This window comes from Primulina tabacum, chromosome 17, assembly GCF_025594145.1.
Source record: "Primulina tabacum isolate GXHZ01 chromosome 17, ASM2559414v2, whole genome shotgun sequence".
Taxonomy (NCBI): domain Eukaryota; kingdom Viridiplantae; phylum Streptophyta; class Magnoliopsida; order Lamiales; family Gesneriaceae; genus Primulina; species Primulina tabacum.
In genome coordinates, this window is record NC_134566.1 from 32,483,241 (window position 1) to 32,503,301 (window position 20,061).

Consider the following 20,061-nt stretch of genomic DNA (forward strand, 5'->3'; position numbering starts at 1 on the left):
TCTAACGGAATAGTTGAAATAATAGGTGAGAAGGCTCAAGTAATTCATAAATATGTTAATTTTTAAAAATTTATTTATTGACTATTTTTTAAAAAAAATTAAAAACTATTTAAATATTCTAATAGTTTTTAAATTCATATAAGATCATGTGAAATTACTTGATAATTTCGTAGTTACATACGAACAATTAAATAGTATTGGGATTAATAAATAAATAATTGTAAGTAAAAGTATATATTACAAATTTAAAGTTTCGTAAATCCTAACAACAACAAAAATCAAGATTAAAAAATTCAACAATTTTTTCTTCACGCAATATTTTGTTCGTTTGTTATGAAAAGTAATTTTTTTGTTGAGTATGTATATGATAAGACGGTCGAGTAGGTTTCTTGTGAGACAGTCTCACGAATTTTTATCTGTGAGATGGGTCAACCCTACCGATATTCATAATAAAAAGTAATACTCTTAGCATAAAAGGTAATACTTTTTCATGGATGACCAAAACAAGATATTCATCTCACAAAATACGACCCGTGAGACCGTTTCACACAAGTTTTTGCCAAGACAGTTTTACAAATCTATTTAGGTGAAACTGGTCGATTTAATTCATAATTAAATTAAAAGTTAATATTTTTAGAATAAATAATAATAATTTTCATAAATCGGATCGGGTTGAAGATCTCTATCACAAAATTGATATGTGATACCGTCTTATCTGAATTTTTATATTTTTGTTTTGTTTCAAATATTATTTAATCGAATTCATATAATAGTTCATGAAACTTGTTGGATAGTACTATCATAATTTTATTTATCCAAACAATTACTTGAAATAAAATAAATAATTTAACTAATAGCAATGGCTGTGATAAGAAAATAAAATATTCAATATTGGTGATAATCAGAAGAAATTCACTTTATTTATGCTTATCAAGAATCTTTATATGCACATAGATTAATCAGACAAAAATATCACAACAATCAATATCATATTTTTACTTCCGACTGACATGCTTCATATTAGTCATATAAACACCCAGAAAAAAACTTAATAACTGCAAAATATAAGTCATTAACCAGAAAAATGCACATATATCCAGAAAGTAAAACCCAAAAAAAAAAAAAAGTTAAATCAAAAGACTAAACTTGAAAATAAACAGTTTTCACTACCAAGAATCGAAAACCAGAAGAAACAAGACATTAACACTCTTAATTTCTTTCTTTCTATAATTTACATCACCAAGCAAGCATTCTAAAATCAGGAGAAACACAACTCAAAACCATAAAAAAATTGAGGAAAAAATATTGGAACAATCTGCAAGTGTTTCAAATAAATCAATTCCACCACTGGTGGACAGCAATTCCTTCATCTCTTACTTTTCCATACAATGCCAAACACTGCCAATAAGCTCTTTTACTTCCTTTATTCTTGTTATTTCCATGCTGCCATTGGTTCTTGCATTCCAGAAACAACTCATCCACAAGAGATATGGTCTTATCCTTGAGCATCTCCTCCACGGCTTCCGCCTCGGCTTTCATCACGACGTAGTCTTTCTGCCTTACGTTCTTCGTTAACCAAGCCGACACTCCTGTTTCTTGAGGCAGGATCCCACCATTGTCATTCTTGTGTTTGTGGCCAACGATCTCCATGTCATAGACCTCGAATTCTTGATCCCTCATGGGATAGTTCTTGTAAAACCAGTCTAATGCACTTGTGTCATCGGATATGAACATTCGCCGGGGATACACCTCCAAAGAATCTTTCAACAGATCAGGTAGAAACTTGATCTTTCTTGATGTGAAGCGTGGTCTTTTCCTCAACAGCGCTCTTGTAGGCGGCTCAAGAAAAGCGTCCTCCAATCCCTTCAGTGCAGCTTTCTTCTCCTCCTCCGACGCTGTGTCATCATCGTAAGAAACTTGTCTCGTTGGGGGAAATGCAGAACCATTCGGTGACACCCCGACTTTCTTCATTGCCACCACAGTGTACTCGAATCTCCTGAGGTATACAATTTTATAATTTCCAAGAAATTGCAGTTCGTTGGAGGGATCATTCCCAAATTGCGAGATCACGATGCTACCCTCTTTAAGAGATCGATCGATCAACTCAATTCCGCTGAGGCTCCTCACAAATAAAAAATCAAACACCTGGCTCGCAGCTTTTATGTCATAATCGGCAACCAAATCAATGCCACGATTTCTCAGGAACTCGAAATCTTTATCAATCTCGCCAATTCCAGCGCCTAAAACAAGACCTTTCTGGCCTTTCATGATAAGCCCTTCGTCCACTAAATCGCGTAAAAGAACCGGTAAAATCTTGAAGCTGTTGGCAGTTGTAGTGTCCGAATTGGAAGTGGAAGTTCTCATCACATAGCCAAGCGAAGGCAATGCCATCAAAACCAGCGCCAAGAACAGAGATCTCGACAAGATACGCAAAACCCATGAATCAGGAAACTTAATCACCAAAAGAGTCTGAGAATTCAACCCAATTTTCCCCACATTACTCATTTCATTCACGCCAATCCTGGCTCGGCACCCACGAGCCAAATACCCCATCTTCAACCCCAAAACAAATAATAATAAAAAAAGATCCTAGATCCGAATCGCTGTGAAAATAGCCTACTTTTCCTTTTTTTTTATTTTAACACCAGGAGTGAAAACAAATCAATTATGAAAGAGAAAGAAAATCAAGCGCGGCAATGGAGAAAACTTCTAGCGAGTACTAAATCTGGCAGCTGTGTGATTTCCACCCACGAGAGCGACACGGGAACTTCGGATTCTACACCACAGGAGCAACAATTCTCTAATCCTCGCAATTTCCATTATTTTTCTCGATGCGTTCTTCTGCGAAATCAAAGGGTCTACCTCTTCATACAATCAAGAAATCACATCCTCAAAAAAAAAAACTCAACCACCATCAACCAGAAAGATTGGCCAACGCGAAGACGGTGGCAGAGAGAAGAGACAAGAATCGATCGAATCAAATCATGAATGAATGAACAGAAATTAGGTGATTGGTGTGAATATATACGGTGTGGGGAATAGAGGAGCGCACGGATTTGCATGCATGCAAGGCGTCAAAGGTGGTTTCTTTAAGATTTGGTGCTGTACTTGTGTGTGGTGTTAGTTTCATGTTTGATTGCTGGAATCAAGGAATGCTCCAAAACTCCAAAACTCCAAAACATTTTACTGGTAAAAATGATGAATTCTCGTTTCTTCCAACATGGGAGGCTGAGGTTTAACCGTGGGGAAACAGTGTCCTCAATTAGATTCTAGTCAGTCAGCCATGTCTTGTTTTAATAATTTGTGCAAAATAGATGTTATTTATTTTACATAGACGGTGTTCATCTTTTTTATTTTAATTTCAAATTTTTATGAAAATCGACATACATGTTAATTATACAAAAACTAACATTTGATTCCAAATACATCGTAAGATAATCCGTAAAATGACTCAACTTTTTTAAATTGCAAAACTATATTTAATTTAAATGAACATATTTAAAAATAAATGTTATTTTGGATATTATTATCAGAACATGCCACGAACTTTTGTGTTTAAAAATAGTCGTCCTATCAACATTGAAATATAAAGAAGATGAACAATTTTTTATTTTTTATTTTGGAAAAAAAAAAGTATGTATAAATATTAAAATTTAACTTTTGCTTCGAGATTTGTCAACCAAACTTGTGTGATTTCGCTTCAGAAGTCAATGATTAAATCGGATTATACATCTTCCATGTGTCTAATTAATGCTGATATTATTATTTTATTTATGTTATTAAATTATTTTTCACACCACCATAATTTATTATTATCATTATTATATGTATCATGTCACATTAAATCTGGGGTCGTTAGACCTGCTTGAACTTAATTAGTGTATTAAGTGTGTGTGTGTGTGTTTCCCTTAAATATTGATCATGTGATCATCATCTGTAGGGCTCTAAACGAATAAACTCTCGAACTTTACTTTGAGTCGAGTTCGAGTAAAAAATTTAGAAAATTTGAGTTTTGAATCGAACTCAAATTTAAATATACTCAATTTGAGACGAATACAAACATTATGTTTTTACTGATATTCTGCTCAATTGATTCGTTTACGCTCTTGATCATGTCTAATAATGCCAAAAAAATATGTCTTTTATTTTTTAGGTTGTAAATACAAAGGGCATAAAATATTCTATTTGAGAGTACAAATTTCAAAAAATTAAACCAGTTTACTAACAAAAATATTAGCCCCCCTCTTTTTTTTTCTTTTTTTTTCCTGTTTATAGGTTGTTTATTTGATTTTTTAAAGATACATTTTATGTTTTTATTTTTCATACTATTAATTTTATTTAATTATTTTTATGTATTTAAAATTCAAAATCCATTCATATAAATTTCACCGTTTAAATTTTTATATATTTTATAATCTATTTTAATAATTTTAAATTAAAATTCAATACAAAAAATTAAATCATTTCCAGATATCCTTTCAATATATATATTTTTTAATTTTTAAAAAGAGTTTATATTCAATTTAGGAAGCAAAGGGCAAAGCGGGAATAATATTTCTTTATGATAACAACAAACCCCTTATTATTGCTGCCTACTGTCAACTGCTATCCACTGAACACTGTTTATCTTCTCCTCCCTTTCCTCTGCATCTTACCCATTCGTCACATGAACTGAAACCCTTCAGAAATCTCAGGATCTTCGACTCTGCTAGGCGATCTGTAAGTTGTCTGAAGACCCTTCTCAAGATTCTGTGTTTTGTCTTTTTTCGTTTATCGATTTTCTTGATTCTTGATATATACTTACTTTTTTTTTGTGGCTTTCACTTTCAGTTTGTTTATAATCTCTTCATGATGATCTATAAGATCTGGGAAATCTCTCCTCGTTTTGGTCAAGATTTGTTGTTGTCTTTTTTTGTTTCTTGGTTTTATTTTTATGGTTTCCTTTTTTATCTTTCCGAGATCTTCCATATATGTTGATTTTGTCGGTAGTTACGGTAAATTGAAGCAAAAACGTTAGGACATAGCTCACAGTGAAAGTATATCACAGATTTGTTGACGTTCATCCCAGTTCAAGTAACTGGTTCTTAAAGCTCTTTTTTTTTCTCTTGAATAGACGGATTATGCTGTCATTTTCATGAATGTGTGAATACTTGAAAAAGTGGTGTGATGTCTATAATTTCGGTGTCATGTCAAGTAATTAAGATGACTTGATATGCGGTTCTCTTTTAAATTTGGATGAGAATGCAAGATTAAGATTTGATCTCGGGAGGAAGAAAAACGGTAAGAAATTTTGGAGTTACTCACCTCATAAATTGTTGAGTTCCTCTTTTTAAAATTCTGCAAAGGTCGGTTTTTCACATACTTAAAGTGGTCTCTATAATTTTTTTTACTCCTTTTGATTTACAAATGTTCTACTATGAGTCTCTCTAATTCTTTTGTGCCTATTACATATGCTAAGCACTCTCATTGTGCCTAACAGATATTCCCATTTTCTGTTATTTCAGGTTGCTAGGGGTGTATCAACATTTGAACATTCATGATTCAACTGCAGTTTTCTCAATTTGATTTAGGAATTGGACATTATGCGGGGTCCGAGTCTGTCTACTGATGTTTTTCACAATTTTATCTCATTGAATCTGTACTGCAGGGTTGTTCTATAAGTTGCTAGTTTTCTATCAAATTTATCCTCGTTATTACGTAGTCCTTCAAATTTGTCATCCATGGGATCCAATCACTTTCCTCTCTTTACTTGTTTTTTCTTTATCCTATAACAGAAGCCAAAAGATTCAAACGCCAAATAGTTGTTTAGACGAGCCAATTGTAACCTTTACTTTGAATTGTAGTTGTCTTCTTTAACTCTGTAAGCTTTTGTTTTATTTCAGTCAGTTTTATTATTAAACAGCAAATACTAGACATCTTCAAGCTTGTTTTCAGCTTAGCCTGCCCTTTCTCAATATCTAGATTGTAGCCATCATTTTTGCATCCAAAATTTGTCTTCTGAAGTCAGCTAAAGTGTCAAAAGGAGTTATGGTGTGCCAAGCTGCTGGCCGGACGAGATTTAGGGCGCTGAAACATGAAAATGGGATTGCTGGGAGAACAACCATCATAGTTAGAGTAATAGAATGCTTTCGACATTTGCAGAATTGTCAGGTTCGTTCATGATTAGTTCATAGTTCTGGCTATGATATTTGATCTCGTGTGTTTGAAATTCTATTTCGATACTGCCTTATTCAACTGAGCTTGGTTCTTTGACTGTTGCAGGCTGAGTACTTCCGTCACTTGCTGAAACCTGTAACGTAGTTTTGCTTCCAAGCTTTCGTGTCCACATCAAGCTAGCCACACTTTCCTTTTTCTTGTTTTTGTTAGCCTACCCAAAATTGTTGTATTTGCAGACTAAATTCAAGTATTATCCTGGTATGTTTATCTATATTTTTATGGTAATTGCACTTAAGTTATCGCTATTCTTTTTTTATCTTTGTAATGACTATTTCAATCATGCCACCAGGTTTGCCTTTTGACAAATCTTGTGTGCCAGGTTGCTCTTTTGACTGGATGGTTATGGTCAAAGAGTCTCATACTTGTCAGCAGTTCTCTGCTTCGAACTCCCCTGGTTTGGACCACTTGCCCCTTTTACAGCTGGACCAGTGCATCCCTCCTTCCACATGTACTGCCAATGTTTCTTTGCCAGAATTTTCAGTTTCTATTTTACCTGGTTCAAATGCTGGGCATCAAGATGCAGTTGACGCTTTCTTGAAAACTGCCACCTCTGAATTGTGATGTGCCACATGGTACTGGTTACCTGTATTCCAAAAATTCCCAATGCGGCTTACTTAACAGGCTTGGGGTCGCAGCTAAACCGATTGACGCCACTTGCGCTCAAAAAAAGTTTCTGATTTTCGACCAATCTGGAAATAAAACTAGATTGTTTTTTAGCTCCCCCTTTTCTCACCAAAATCAGATTGTTGCCTCCAAGATTCCTGCTTGTGCTAATGGTTCGCACGAAAAACCAGCAGCTCAAGTAGTCGAGCATTTTTTGGTGAATCCCAGGGAAGAAAAATGGGATGAAAATCAGTTGACTGATGGAGAAGATGAGATGCTTGAAGATTCCGAAGAAATCGATGCTTTGCTTTACTCTGATGGTGAAGAGGAGTATGAGGATGATGATGATGGTGAAAATGATGAAGTTACTAGCACGGGGCATACTCCATATATCACTCAAGATGTGCATGGGAAGGACAAATTATTTGAGAAACTTGACGAAGAAGTGGCGAGTTCTGATTACTTGCCTAAAAGGCGAAAATTGCTTGATGGTGGCTTGAAGCAACCATCATTGGTGGGTACTGAAAGTACCACGAAACTGGATAGTTCATATGGATACGAGGACGATGAGGAATCAAGTAATGCCGGTATGAGAAACTGCTCTGATGACATCTACTCCAGCAAGAGAGAAAAGAAGATTAAAGTCCGCGAGGCATTAAAGATCCTAGAGAGTATCATCCCTGGGGTGAAGAGTAAGGATCCACTTTTCATAATTGACAAAGCTATTACTCACTTGAAACTCATGAAACTCGAGGCCGAATCTCTTGGTCACTCCAACTTTAATGGCAAACTTGCCTATTTTCCTTGACACTCTATTTAGAGAGACGACTGGAAGAAGAAACTACTACGTGTGTTCGAATAAACTTAATGAAAGTAGCAAGGTGGGAATTCTCCCTACTTCAGCATTTACCATGCTTTTCACCCTATTAGTGCATTGGTATGTGGTGTGGGCCAAGAAAAGGGGAGCCTAATGGGATGAAATCTGTGCTTTTTAACTCTTGAGGTGGTGAAGAAAAAAGGGGCTATAATACACACTCTTGACTTGAATGATTGTATTTGGAACTTTTTAGGGGTGAAAGCAAAGTGTGGTAGATATGAAAGCATAGTGGTGTGGTGCCTCTTTCTTCGATTGTTGAGAAATAACTCCATGGATCAAGAGCATGCGTGTTTGGTGAGTAGGGGACCCACCTTCCATTTTCAATTGTTTCCTGCTTTAATACTGTTTTCCCTTGAAAATATTGCATCTTTAGTCTTCAATCACTAAGTCAAGCTATTAGTCTAAGGTGGACCCGCGCCCCCAAGATTCATCATGAATTTGTGGAATAGAGATCCATTACCAAATCTTTTTGTTGGTTTCCACTTGTGAGGTTTGTGTTGTATAAGTTGCAGTATTTACGAGGGGACATGCATGTATTATCTGTCCTGTTTCTTGTTGTATCGTTATGTTGTGTGTTTGTTGTATAAATTTGACTATGGAGTGTTCTTTATTATATAGTCTTTGTTTGAGCTGTTTATTTACTTCTCTTCTGCTTTTCTTTGGCTTTTCTGTTTCTATTGATTCTTGTGGTCTTTTTTTTTTTTTTAAATGGCCTTTTTCTGTGGTGTGTGCTGTCATGTGGCCTTTTCTTGAAATTTTTTGATTACTTTTATTTAGTTGGGATAATGTTATATATAGACTCAATGTAATCTTTTCTCCACATAGAGGAGCGGATTGGAGATCTTGACTAGGAATGAATGACTATTATTGCTATGTTTGGTTTGGGTTATTTGCCTTGGGATAATTGGTGGGATTGAAAAGGGAATTATCATCATTAGCTTCTAACTATTACAATTTTAGGGGGAAAATTGTATATTACTTCTCTTAATCATAGAGGTTTAGCAAATGAACTGGTTGTTCCAACAACTGCATATGAACGCTAAGAGGTAATAATTTCTGAAGGGGGAAAAAAAAAGAATTAATATTATTACTATTAATTATTAAAAATTATGATTATGAAAATGACAATCACAACTACCATGTCAGCACAACCTAGCTGCCATTTGTCTGTTGTAGTGGTATCTGACTTAATCCCCAAAAAAAATCATATTTTAAATATATGATTAAACAAAAAAAAAAATTATAATAATAAAACCAATTAATTATTCAAATTTTCAATTTTTTTTATTGATATTATCAATTTATTTAAAATACTCAAGATTAAAATATTTAGCATCGAAATGAAAAAGAAACTGAAATAAGTGCATCTATTCCTCATAATTAAAACCCATTCTGCAATATGTTTTAATAATAAAGTTTCAAGCCTATACAGGCAATCATGGCTTGTGGGCTGCGCATCTTTTGTCTCCTTACCTGTCTCAGACACAATCTCAAGTGCCATGTCTCTTCATACTTCATTCTTCTCATTTTCCCACTACTTTCCAAACGCATGTTGTCAAAATTTAAAGCCATGTTTTTTTAACACTATTGGAATAAAACAATCGTTTTTACATATTAAAGTCATTCTCCTGAACTGTAGAACCGAGCTATCAGAACGGTTCGTTATGTTCGATAAGTCACCACGGTACTCGGACATGCTGAAGAACCGTGCTTCCAACAATCGTGCACACTATACATGTCATAGCATATTATGGTGCAACTCCGATCGTCTGTATCATGTAAAGAGTTGCAGACAGTTTTTAGACAAATTTTGCTGACACAAACAACTCAAAGCATGTGTGGAGTAAGAGTATAGCTTGTAGCCATTGTTTCAGTTCAAACATGTTGAGGTATATTTGTTCAACTTACTTTTTACCATATGTTATTTCCCCAAAGAAGAAATGTGCAATTATTGGGTGACATATAATTAATATCAATTCCTTGCTCCATAAAAGATAACAGAATAAGGCCAAGGATACATAGCTGTAGTAGACAGCATGACAGTGGGTTCGCTAACCTGTTTGCTTTGCATGTGTGGTGTATTTTTTTTGGGGCATATTCGCCAAAACTACTTCCAATCATCTCCACTTTCATAACAAAATCAGGCTTTGTGATGTTCTATACAACAAAGTCTGGGATATACATGTATATATATACATATATATATGTGTGTGTGTGTGTGTGTGTAGCTACAAGTGTTATATGTGCATCAAACGATATTTCTTTCGAACCACACAGTTTAATGAGGTGAATCAAAGAACACACATCAAACAATGGTAACAATATAGTTACTAGTTTCTGAATCACCTATCTTAGAAACAAATGTCTTAGAAGAAAAAATGAAAATGAAGCACAAAAATTTTACAACACAGAGCTGAACTATTAATTTATCTGCTGAGGTCTTAGTTTAAGACTGGTTTTTCAAGAAATGGAATTCCTCCACCTTCTTGGTGCCTTTCTTTGTTCTGGATTTGTTCCCTGATCAGTTCCATCATCACCATTTTCTGCAATCTTTGCAAGTTTGCTCAGTTTCTTCCATCCGCTACTCCATGGAGAGCTTGATTTTGGCTTTGTCACCTTATCGAACTGCCTTTGCAACATTTCCATGTCGTTTTGTAGTTCTAAGTACTTGGCCTTCACAGTCTCAAGTTCGAATTTAAGTGTGTTGATGTCCTTTTTCGCTGCAGTCCATCCTTCTTGGAAGGATTGTGGCGTTGCTTCGAGTAGAGTTTTTCTGTTGGATATCAAGGGCTGATACTGGGATTCACCAGTTTCTTTTAAAGTGTTGTTGGCTATGGCGTTGCTTATTTTCACCTGCTCAGAAAAGAGGACTTGGATGACGACTCTGAGAGGGAGTCGTTCATTTTGTGCAGCATGCATACAAGCGTCGATTGAGAGTTTTTGGCAATCCATTACACGGCAGAGTCTCTTCCTTTCATGTTCAGTCAATGTTGGATGCGCCTATAAAATTATCAGCAAATATTGATAAAATTTGGTTTCTATGATTAAACATTTGCAAATTCAAGAAACAAAAATTCGATTTGACATGATATCCGCTAACAACAAATGTCCATGCCATATGGAGCATAGTGAATCAAAACATGTTGTTTGGGGTGTTATACTGTTTAAATTATTTAGGTCGCAATTTTGCAGGTAATTACTTTCGGTGTGTTGAAATGTACTAGATTTTACGATAAATATGAGCTGAACATAATATGCATGAACTTTGACATATAAATGATTACCTTTAGGTAGGAATCAACAGCTCTGTACAATCCATCATCACAAGTTCTAGCAAAATCAGGTAGGGCTTCAGCCAGGACCTGGAATTTCGTCAATGACAGGTTCCTGTCCCTCGATACTTCTGTGAGATAGCTGTCGACAAGCCTTGCCACTCTCATTTTCGCATTAGGATTCGTCCCCCGTTGAGCTCCATCATACATTTTCATATCAGAAAATGACTGCGTGTGGGGGCTCGAACTCTCCACCTGTTCTTGAATCAGGAAATGCTCCAGAAGCCTCTGCACTAAGTCAACATCATATAAGGTTTCGTTCTTGTTGTAAGAAGGCATGAGTAGATCACCCAATGTGGCTTGTTCGAACTGCATCCCAACTCGTTTTTCAAGCTCAGTAACCAAAGCAGGAGCCACTTTCAACATGTTTGCCATTCTCAGCAACCGGAGAAGAAAACTACATGAAACGCTATCTTTCTGTGGTGGGATTATACTTATGAGGCTTTCAATGATCATTCTTTGATCCTTGGCCTGAACTATTGGTGTATCCTCTTTATTTCCCGCCACTATCATGTGCAGTCCCCCTTTCCAGCTGCTGTTACTTATATCTACGTCGGTGCTATTACTTCCCTCTTCGACTGAAGACCCAAATCCCGAACCTAATCCCAAACTAAAGCCTGATGCAGATGCTTCTTTTAAGAGCCCTGGGAGCCACTTAGTCGCATACTGCATAATGGAAGCTCCAACCAGTTCATACCTCATACCCTTCACCTTAATGGCAGTGATAACGCGAACAAAATGATCGATGCGCAAAATGGAAACATCTTCGAACCACCAGTCCGGCGGCACTTGTTGGTTTCTACTCGGGCTAGAATCTTTCATTTCATTCCATTTCGGACTAGAAACTCTTGGGGGTTTTCCTGTATACTGCCACCTTATTCCTTTAGGATTTGCACAAGCTTTCCAAGCAATAGACTCGCTACATCTCCTCACAATCTGGAGATCTTCCGCCCAAGGTGACAATTTTTCGCAACTTTTCAACACTACAATAGAATCCCTCCAAGAAGATAAAACTACATAGCTCAGAAAAGCTTCTGTTTTGAATATAAGATTCCCTTCTTCTAAATCCTCCGTCATTTCAAGATACTCCGCCGCACATCTCAAACCGGAGATATTCGTTGCTGTTAGATCAACAGCTATTCCATAACAGAATTTTGCTGCCAATTCGAGGGCCTCGGGACCTCCTGGAAGCTCATCTAGGATTATCTTGTTCAACTCTTCGTCCCGCGATTCATATATTATTCGATTCATCTTTCCACATCGAGAAAGAAGAGGATACTATTCAGGAAGAAAGATTGAACATCACTCAATCTTATATAAAAGTGTTACGGAAACTAAAATGTGAAAATGAAAGAGTTAACATCTACCTTGTGCAAATGGAAACTAACATCTCCAAGTTGAACTAAAAGATCACTTGGAATATCAGTAGCAACATACCTATTGTCAACAACATCACAGAAAGACCCCATTTTAAAAAGCCATCAAGTTCTAATATTTTCAGTATAAGTTAACTTCTCAACCCCACCAAAACAAAAGATATGTTATGTTATAAAAACTCATATAAAACATAATACTTCCATATACACATCAATTACACCAAGAGACATAGAATCCTTCACACAAATTTTACATAAAATTGTAAGTTTTACACAAAAATATACCACAACATCGAAGAAAATTAGCGTTACTTACCAAGATTGCCCTCTCTGCTCAAACCCATCAGTTTTGACTCCAGTCTTGCTTGATGGCAGGACTCCATTGCTATAATCTCGAATCCCTCCAGCTTCACTTTCTGAATCCCACATAGTGAAGACTCGAACTAAAACTAAAGACCAACAGAAGTTATTCAAGAAAATGCCCCTATCCTACAAAAAGTGCAGAGGAAAATGAGAGCACAGCACCACTAGTAGATGATGATAAGTAGAAGGGGAAGAATCCACATGATCTGATTGGATTTATCTGAAAATTGTCGGGTTTCGCACTGATTTTCAAGGCTGTGAGTAATGGGCTGGCTAACACTGTTTTTGTATCTTTTCACTAATGATGAAAAAAAGAGGGCCATCAAATTCAGATACTCTGTATCAAACCAAAACTGCAAGCTTTTCATATTCTTTCTTGAAATGGTAATTTCTTTTATATTTTTCACCTTGACATTCTTCAAAAATAAATTTTAAAGAAAGTATATGAAGCTTCCAATCACATGTCCAGTTTTAATGTTTTCCACAGATTCTTTGTCAGTATGACAAACATTCACTCTGGAAATTATATCACCATATAACTTTATTAAACATAGCCTAGTGTATTTCAAATATATATATATATATATAATTACGTTAATTACTTTACATTAATTAAGATTAGAGTAAATTAAATATTTATATATATAAATAACTTATAAGATTGATAATAAAACTTGAAACCTTGACTTTAGATTGCACAAGAAAAAAAAATTGAAATCAATTTAAATATTTCAATACTATATTTTATCCTATATATGATCAGCTAATAAATATTTATATAAGCAATTAAATAGAAAAATTCAAAATAACTATAAATACATTAAAATATATTTTAAATAAGAACCACCCATGAAATTTTTTTAAAATGTAATTTATAACAGAAGTTGTACCAATATAATTTATGTCGCATCGTCATAGCGGATGTCAACCCAACGGAAAGGATGGCGCGGGTGCTTGTGCCCATCAGTATGAGTTTTTTTTTTTTTAATCTCTCACAGTTTATATTTCGATTAAAGATTTTTCTAATAACTTAGGTGTCAATTTTATTATGGAATATGCCTATGCCAATAAACGGAGGACCAATATGTCTCGATGAGATATCTGAAGTGACAAAGCTCCACATGGCCTTGGTAAAGTTGGAGTCAGAATCTAACACCAATTATATTTCATTGAGATTTTGCTTTTAATTTTTAAAAATTTATGTTTTTTTAAAAAAAGCAATAATTTGAAATGGATCTTATCCGGGTCCTCTCATTTAATGCTAATATAAAATTTTCAAATCTTTTGAACGAGTTAGTATATTAAACAGTAAAAAAATCCACATAAAATAGAACTTTTCAATTTTATTGTATTTTTTCTCTAAATATTAAATTTTGATAATTCAATTATTTGTCATTATGTTAAAAGAAGCGGTCAGATTATATGTCAAGAATAGTCATCATTCATTATGTCTGATATTTTTGCTATAATAATTCATCACAAATCATAGTTCCAATTAGTAGGACTACCACCATCGGATAACCCTTTTATGACCATAAAATATTTGATGGCCCAGATTTTAGAGCCTTTGGCCAATCAAATTTGGACAAAAATATGAATGGTCCATATTTTGGGTAGGCTTGTCAAATTGGGTCAGGCCCGTCGGGTCGGACCTGCCCCGCCATAAAAATTGAGCGAGTTGGGTTGATAAAATAGCAGCTCGTTTGGAGGCGAGCCAAACTGGTTGAGCCCGTTTAGGTTGCCCGCCAAATTAGAATAGAATTTTATATTTTTAAGTTTTATATAAAAATTCATATTTCTTCTTTATTTTCTCTCATGTGCCTAAGCCCGTCAAATTAGGGTAGAATTTTATATTTTTAAGTTTTATATAAAAATTCCTATTTCTTTCTTATTTTTTCTCATGTGCCTAACTTCAATCACTCTCGTAAAATTTCTATACTTCTATTTTTTTTTAAGATGTTAACTCTCCAGTCACCTCTCTTTTTTTAATGTTTAACTCGAACTAATCCAGAATTATCGAAATAATTTATTAAATAAAGTAATTATGTGTATTGTTGAACACATAATATTTTTTGAAATTTACAACCGTCTGTTTCCTTGACTTTCTGTTATGTTCCAATGTTTCTCACTTTTTAAGAAAATATGGATGGTAAGAGCTAGGTGCCTTGTGCGGACAAACCCTTAAGATCGTTAATTTTTGTTTTCTTGTGAGGATAAATCCTTAAGAAACTGGAGAAAATGTATACAAAAAAAGATTTGGAATTCATATTTAAAGGTTGCATTGTATTTACGGTTGGTGATATTACATGAGTTAATTTTTTGTACATGTGTACGATGAAATCTTGTGTGAATTAGAATAAGCACTTCATTTTTTTATGGATTATGTTGATTGTTGTATGCTTTCAATGTCTTATTTCAATGTTTTTAAGTTTTTTATGAAACTATTTGACTGAAATATATTTTTTTTCTATGTTTATTTTAATACTGTTTAGTATTTTTTTTTAAAAAAAATAATAAGCGGGTTGGCCCGCATAACCCGCGGCCCAAGGTGGGTTGGGCTGGGTTGGCCATTTAGAGGCCCGCCAAAATGGCGGGCTGGCCCGCCCCGCCCCGCCTAACGGCGGGTTGCGGCGGTTGCGGGCTAGCCCGTCCCGTCAGCCCGTTTTGACATGTATAATTTTGGGATCCTAATTCAATGGGGGTAGGTGTTACGAAATTTACGTTGAGGAATTTTTTTTTTGAAATGAACTATAATAACATTAATTCGGGAAGTCCGAGATACAATGTATACAAGCCACAATGATACATCGTCATTAACACAATTAATGGAGCTATTACAAGACAAAGCTTTGCGAACTAAAATGTGAGCCACTTCGACGGCCTTTCGTCGCACATGTTTGATGGAATGAAAATTTGAAAGCTCTAACATTGATTGGATTTCCAAGGCAAGAACCCCAGCAGATCCAAGATCTTCTACGTGTGAAAGGACCATCCTAACGGCTTCCAATGAGTCAGAAAATATACAAACATTTGATAGCCCAATCCGGAGACATAAGTTCATCCCGCTTCTGATTGCCAACAACTCCGCACAAGTAACTGAACCTAGACATCTGATAAAGCTAGCTTGCACACCACAAACATGTCCCAATGTATTACGCACCACCGTCCCAACACTAAATTTGTTGTTTCTAATATCAAAGCCTGCATCAACATCGAACCTAAAATAGTTTGGTAGTGGTGATACCCATGATTTTTTTTATTAAAAAAAATAGAAAGAGTCTATAAATCTCATCATAATTACAAGAAGGTAACTCGAAGTGCTTTCTGTAATGTGTCTTTGCTTCATTGTGCTTTGCCAAAAAGAGAGGGACTGGAGGTTGTTCTTTGTGTCCAAAAAAATCAAGCCAGTCCATTTGATAACTGAAACTGAAAGTGATGGATTTGATCCTGCCACCTCCAAGGCATCAACCCCAGGTGCAAACGATTGTAATATACGAGTCCCATTCGACATGAATAAGAATGAACTACGACCGTAAAACACAAGATCTGAGGTTATAATTCCTCTTGGATATCAAGCATTATTAAAATTATGCCGCAATAACCACATGAAGCTGGGAATTTTCCACAACCCTCATTGAATTTCATCCATTAGAACACACCCCTTTTCACCAAGCAACTTCTGAAAACTTTTCGCTTCCTCTGTCAGCCCGACGTCCTTAAATGCCTCGAGAAGTTTACCGCACATGGAGCTATTGAATGAGGGAGTTGAAGATTTCTTCCACTGATCAATTATCTCACCCACCTCTTTCAGATGTCCAAGAATCAGATATGAAGAAAGAACACAAACATAGTTTCTGCCGGTCAACTTTTGCCTCGTCATACTGAAAGTTTCCAAATTTGATCAAGTTTATCTTTGTTCCCCAAACCACCGTGAAGAATGAGTAAAAAATCATAACATATCAGTTCTCTTTGTGTAATATCCTTTTCACTTTCAACCACAGCGTTGGCATCCAGTTTTGTCAAACGACCAGATATGATGTATATGTCAGCAAGTTTCCTGTATCAAAGCCAACTTTTGTTACACCCTGGATCAAGACTCGACTCATCTCATCAAGAACCCTTCTCACCTCATCAATGTTGAGAGATGCAGCACAAGAACTTACCAAAAGATTGTAGGTGAAAAGATCAGGCGCAATGTTCTGGCGTTTCATTTCCTCAATAATCTGAGGTACCTTTTCAAAATGTCCCACTGACACATATAAAGTCATTAGTTCGTTGTAAGTGATGGCACTCAAGGAAAGATTTGCCTCCTCTGTCATTCTTTTGTAGAATTCCTCTGCCTTTTCAGTCAGCTTCAATCCTGCATAAGAGTGGAGGAGAGCAGTGTAGGTTTCGCAAGTTTTTGCCGATGGAGGCAGCCTCTCAAAGTACTGTTCAGCAGCTTCGATGCCAAAGACTTTGGTCATCAGATCAACACGGAATGCGTAGTCTGAGTCGGATAGCTGAAACTCCTCGTGACTGACCATCCACTCAGATACCTGCAAGATTATATAACACTTAACATCAAATGAGTTAATATTTTCAAGCTTCAGCAGAAGGCATCACATCTTGAACTTAAAGAGCAGGTACTCAATAAAATATCAGAAGTTTATTTTATGTTGGAACAAAGACATGCACCCGACAGCAATTTGAAAAGAAGCTACCGATTTTACAATTCTGTTCCACTAACTCAAAAGATAACGAGATTACATCAGATAAACCAATCAAATTATCACAAAAATCTGCCAGGAAAGATGATTCTCCTCGTCCAGTTAAAGTACTAGACTCACAGAATAAAATTTTGAAATTTGTTTTAGGGTGACAGCCACACATTGCACTAGCTCAATCCCCATCCTCCAGATTCTTACAAATATATTATAAACTCAGAGCAAGACACCCTTCCGAACCATGTTCTGTCAATCATTCTATCAAACATATTGCCCACACAAATCAAGACAACAAGAGATTTTCTTGAGGAACCGAATCAATATTAACAAACAAAAGCACATTTCACCTTAGCATACCCCGTGCAATTAATATCACACAAAAGTCTCCTTTTTTTTTTTTATAGAAGAACAATTACAGACCTCGAGGGCATGCTTGTAGCGGTGTGATCTGCTGAGATCTCTGGAGATATTTCTGAGTTCAGAAACTGTAATCTCGCGACCTTCGTTGACCCATTTCTGTAGAACGTAGGTGGCACTTCTCTTTGGGAGCCGAACCCTGAAAATTCTACTCCTCAAATCATCCTTTTTTTCTTCTTCCCCGCAACCATCTGCGTTTTTTTCTCCATGGATTATGATAGCTTCGGTGCTTGAAGAAAAGGGTCTGAAGGACATTCTCCTGCATCCACGTGCATTTCTACAGAGAAATTTAAGCCAATTCAGTAGAAATAAATCATGATGATGGTAAATCAAATGAAGGTTTTACCGAGAAAGAGTGGAGAATAAGATTGCAGCTGCCATAGTTAACAGCACACGATTCAAACGATATTCGGCATCAACCAAGCAAAGGTTTAAGCTTTTACCGAAAATCGATAAAGAAAAAATGGATACAAATTTAAAATGATGCATCAGAAAAAAAAAAAGAAAGGAAAATGTCAGAAGTGGGATTTGAACCCACGCCCTCGTTAGAGGACCAGAACTTGAGTCTGGCGCCTTAGACCACTCGGCCATCCTGACTTGCCAATTAGAAGCTCGAATTTATTTTATATATTTATTATAAATTAGTTAATCAAATAAGATAACATCAAAGTTTGACTCTTGAATCCTTGAATTTTTAATAAATACTAGCGACTGAGGCACACGTGTTGCATGTAACATAATTTGAAATATTGTTTAATCAATTTAAAGAATGAATATTGGACATTTATAATTTGAAATTAATATTATAATTAGTGTGTTTGTACATATTATTGTGTATGACAAAAAAAATATTTTTCTATTGAACTTAATTTCAATAAAAAAAATGTAATAATATTATTGTAGAAAAAAGAAAGAATTTTTTGTGTTGAAAAAGAGGATAAAAAAAGAAAAAAATTTGGTGACCTCCTCAAACAATTTTTCTAACCTCCTCAACTATTATAATACAGAATAGATGATTATTAATAGAACATCATATAAAACTAGATATATTTAAATATTAGGTCTCGAGACGGTTTCACGGATTTTTATTTGTAAGACATGTCAACCATGTCCATATTTATATATAAAAAAATAATATTTTTCATGAGAGACTCAAATAAAATATATCTCTCACAAAATTGAACTATGTAATAGTTTCGCGAATAAGAATTGATAAGACCACAAGGAGTCTCTTTCTTTGTAATTATAGTATAATGTAGATAAATATGCACCATTATGATTTGAATCAGAATATTTCTACAATTTCATTATGCACGAGCGATCGAGCAAAGATGATGGATGTCTGTGAAGTGCCATATTATGAGAAATGGAGCAACTGGTGAAATGCAGGTAGGGATCCTTTTGTTTCTTGCAAACTATACTAACAGCAAGTTCCATGCACAAAGGCAATCCCAACCACTAAATCCAATTCGAGATGAAACACTATTTTAGACTGGAAGTGGAGGATCAGAAGACATGTCGTTCATGTTTAGGCCATGTCTATATGCAGGCTATGTTTGGTGTGTAGGATAAAATAACTAATTGGATTGATGATAAAACTTAAGGTAAGGACATATAATGTGTAGTGATGAAGAATGTTTTGTTTGGTAAAATTTTAATGACTATGATAAATTTTACATTTTTTGTTGTTGAGACAAAAATACCTAACATAGAATTGGATTCTAAATCCTCCCAAAACAATGGGATTTCTTTTCACCCAAATAGATTTTTTTTATCATGGGCTTCTTGATTAATTGGAACCATAAAAAATAAGACAAACATGAGTTTAATAATCTATCATTTACTGATCACTCATACCAAACATACCATATGAGTATTCCTCAGTCAGTTTATCGAAACTCGAGTTTGATGTTACTGGAGTGGAGCCTCTTTGTCTTCGAATGTCACACAGTTTTGCTGTTAGGCAATTCGAATTTGAAACGATCAAAGTTAATATACATATAACTACTATATGCTTAAATCCTTAGGTTTACAAGTTATCAAAACTGGGCTGTGTTCCATCAATTCCGAATTTACAGTTTCAATCTCACAAAAATCACAATAAACTAGCACCAGAATTCCAAACAGTGAGTTATCAAAGCTCGAAATTTTTTAATATTTTTGCTCAACTT

General features: G+C 35.2%; 3 protein-coding genes, 1 non-coding gene and 1 pseudogene across 5 annotated transcripts; 1 reads left to right on the forward strand and 4 right to left on the reverse strand.

Moving 5' to 3' along the window:
• Positions 1-1,335: 1,335 nt before the first annotated feature.
• Positions 1,336-2,553, reverse strand: LOC142530712 (uncharacterized). Its single transcript, XM_075636526.1, has one exon. The coding sequence runs from the start codon at positions 2,551-2,553 to the stop codon at positions 1,336-1,338; it is 1,218 nt and encodes a 405-aa protein (XP_075492641.1).
• Positions 2,554-4,561: 2,008 nt separating this feature from the next.
• Positions 4,562-8,333, forward strand: LOC142531640 (transcription factor SAC51-like). The gene is given in 5 exon segments (XM_075637853.1): positions 4,562-4,719; positions 5,505-6,150; positions 6,262-6,414; positions 6,506-6,759; positions 6,761-8,333. Coding segments are annotated over 2 exon segments (1,074 nt in total). The 5' UTR covers positions 4,562-4,719; positions 5,505-6,150; positions 6,262-6,414; positions 6,506-6,552; the 3' UTR covers positions 7,628-8,333.
• Positions 8,334-9,973: 1,640 nt separating this feature from the next.
• On the reverse strand, positions 9,974-13,137 carry LOC142530871 (root phototropism protein 3-like). Of its 2 annotated transcripts, XM_075636755.1 has the most exons (4): positions 12,721-13,136; positions 12,396-12,465; positions 10,981-12,306; positions 9,974-10,696 (listed from the first exon to the last, which is right to left on the reverse strand). In XM_075636755.1, exons 1-4 carry the CDS (start codon positions 12,831-12,833, stop codon positions 10,157-10,159), a joined length of 2,049 nt encoding a protein of 682 aa, XP_075492870.1. In that variant the 5' UTR covers positions 12,834-13,136; the 3' UTR covers positions 9,974-10,156. The 2 variants fall into 2 exon arrangements, with proteins under 2 accessions (XP_075492870.1, XP_075492871.1); XM_075636756.1 differs by lacking the exon at positions 12,396-12,465 and having other exon boundaries at positions 12,721-13,137.
• Positions 13,138-16,194: 3,057 nt separating this feature from the next.
• On the reverse strand, positions 16,195-18,395 carry LOC142531685 (pentatricopeptide repeat-containing protein At5g09450, mitochondrial-like; annotated as a pseudogene).
• An 8-nt stretch (positions 18,396-18,403) lies between these two features.
• TRNAL-CAA (transfer RNA leucine (anticodon CAA)) lies at positions 18,404-18,487 on the reverse strand. The gene has a single exon. It is a non-coding gene; the product is annotated as a tRNA-Leu (tRNA).
• Positions 18,488-20,061: the final 1,574 nt, after the last annotated feature.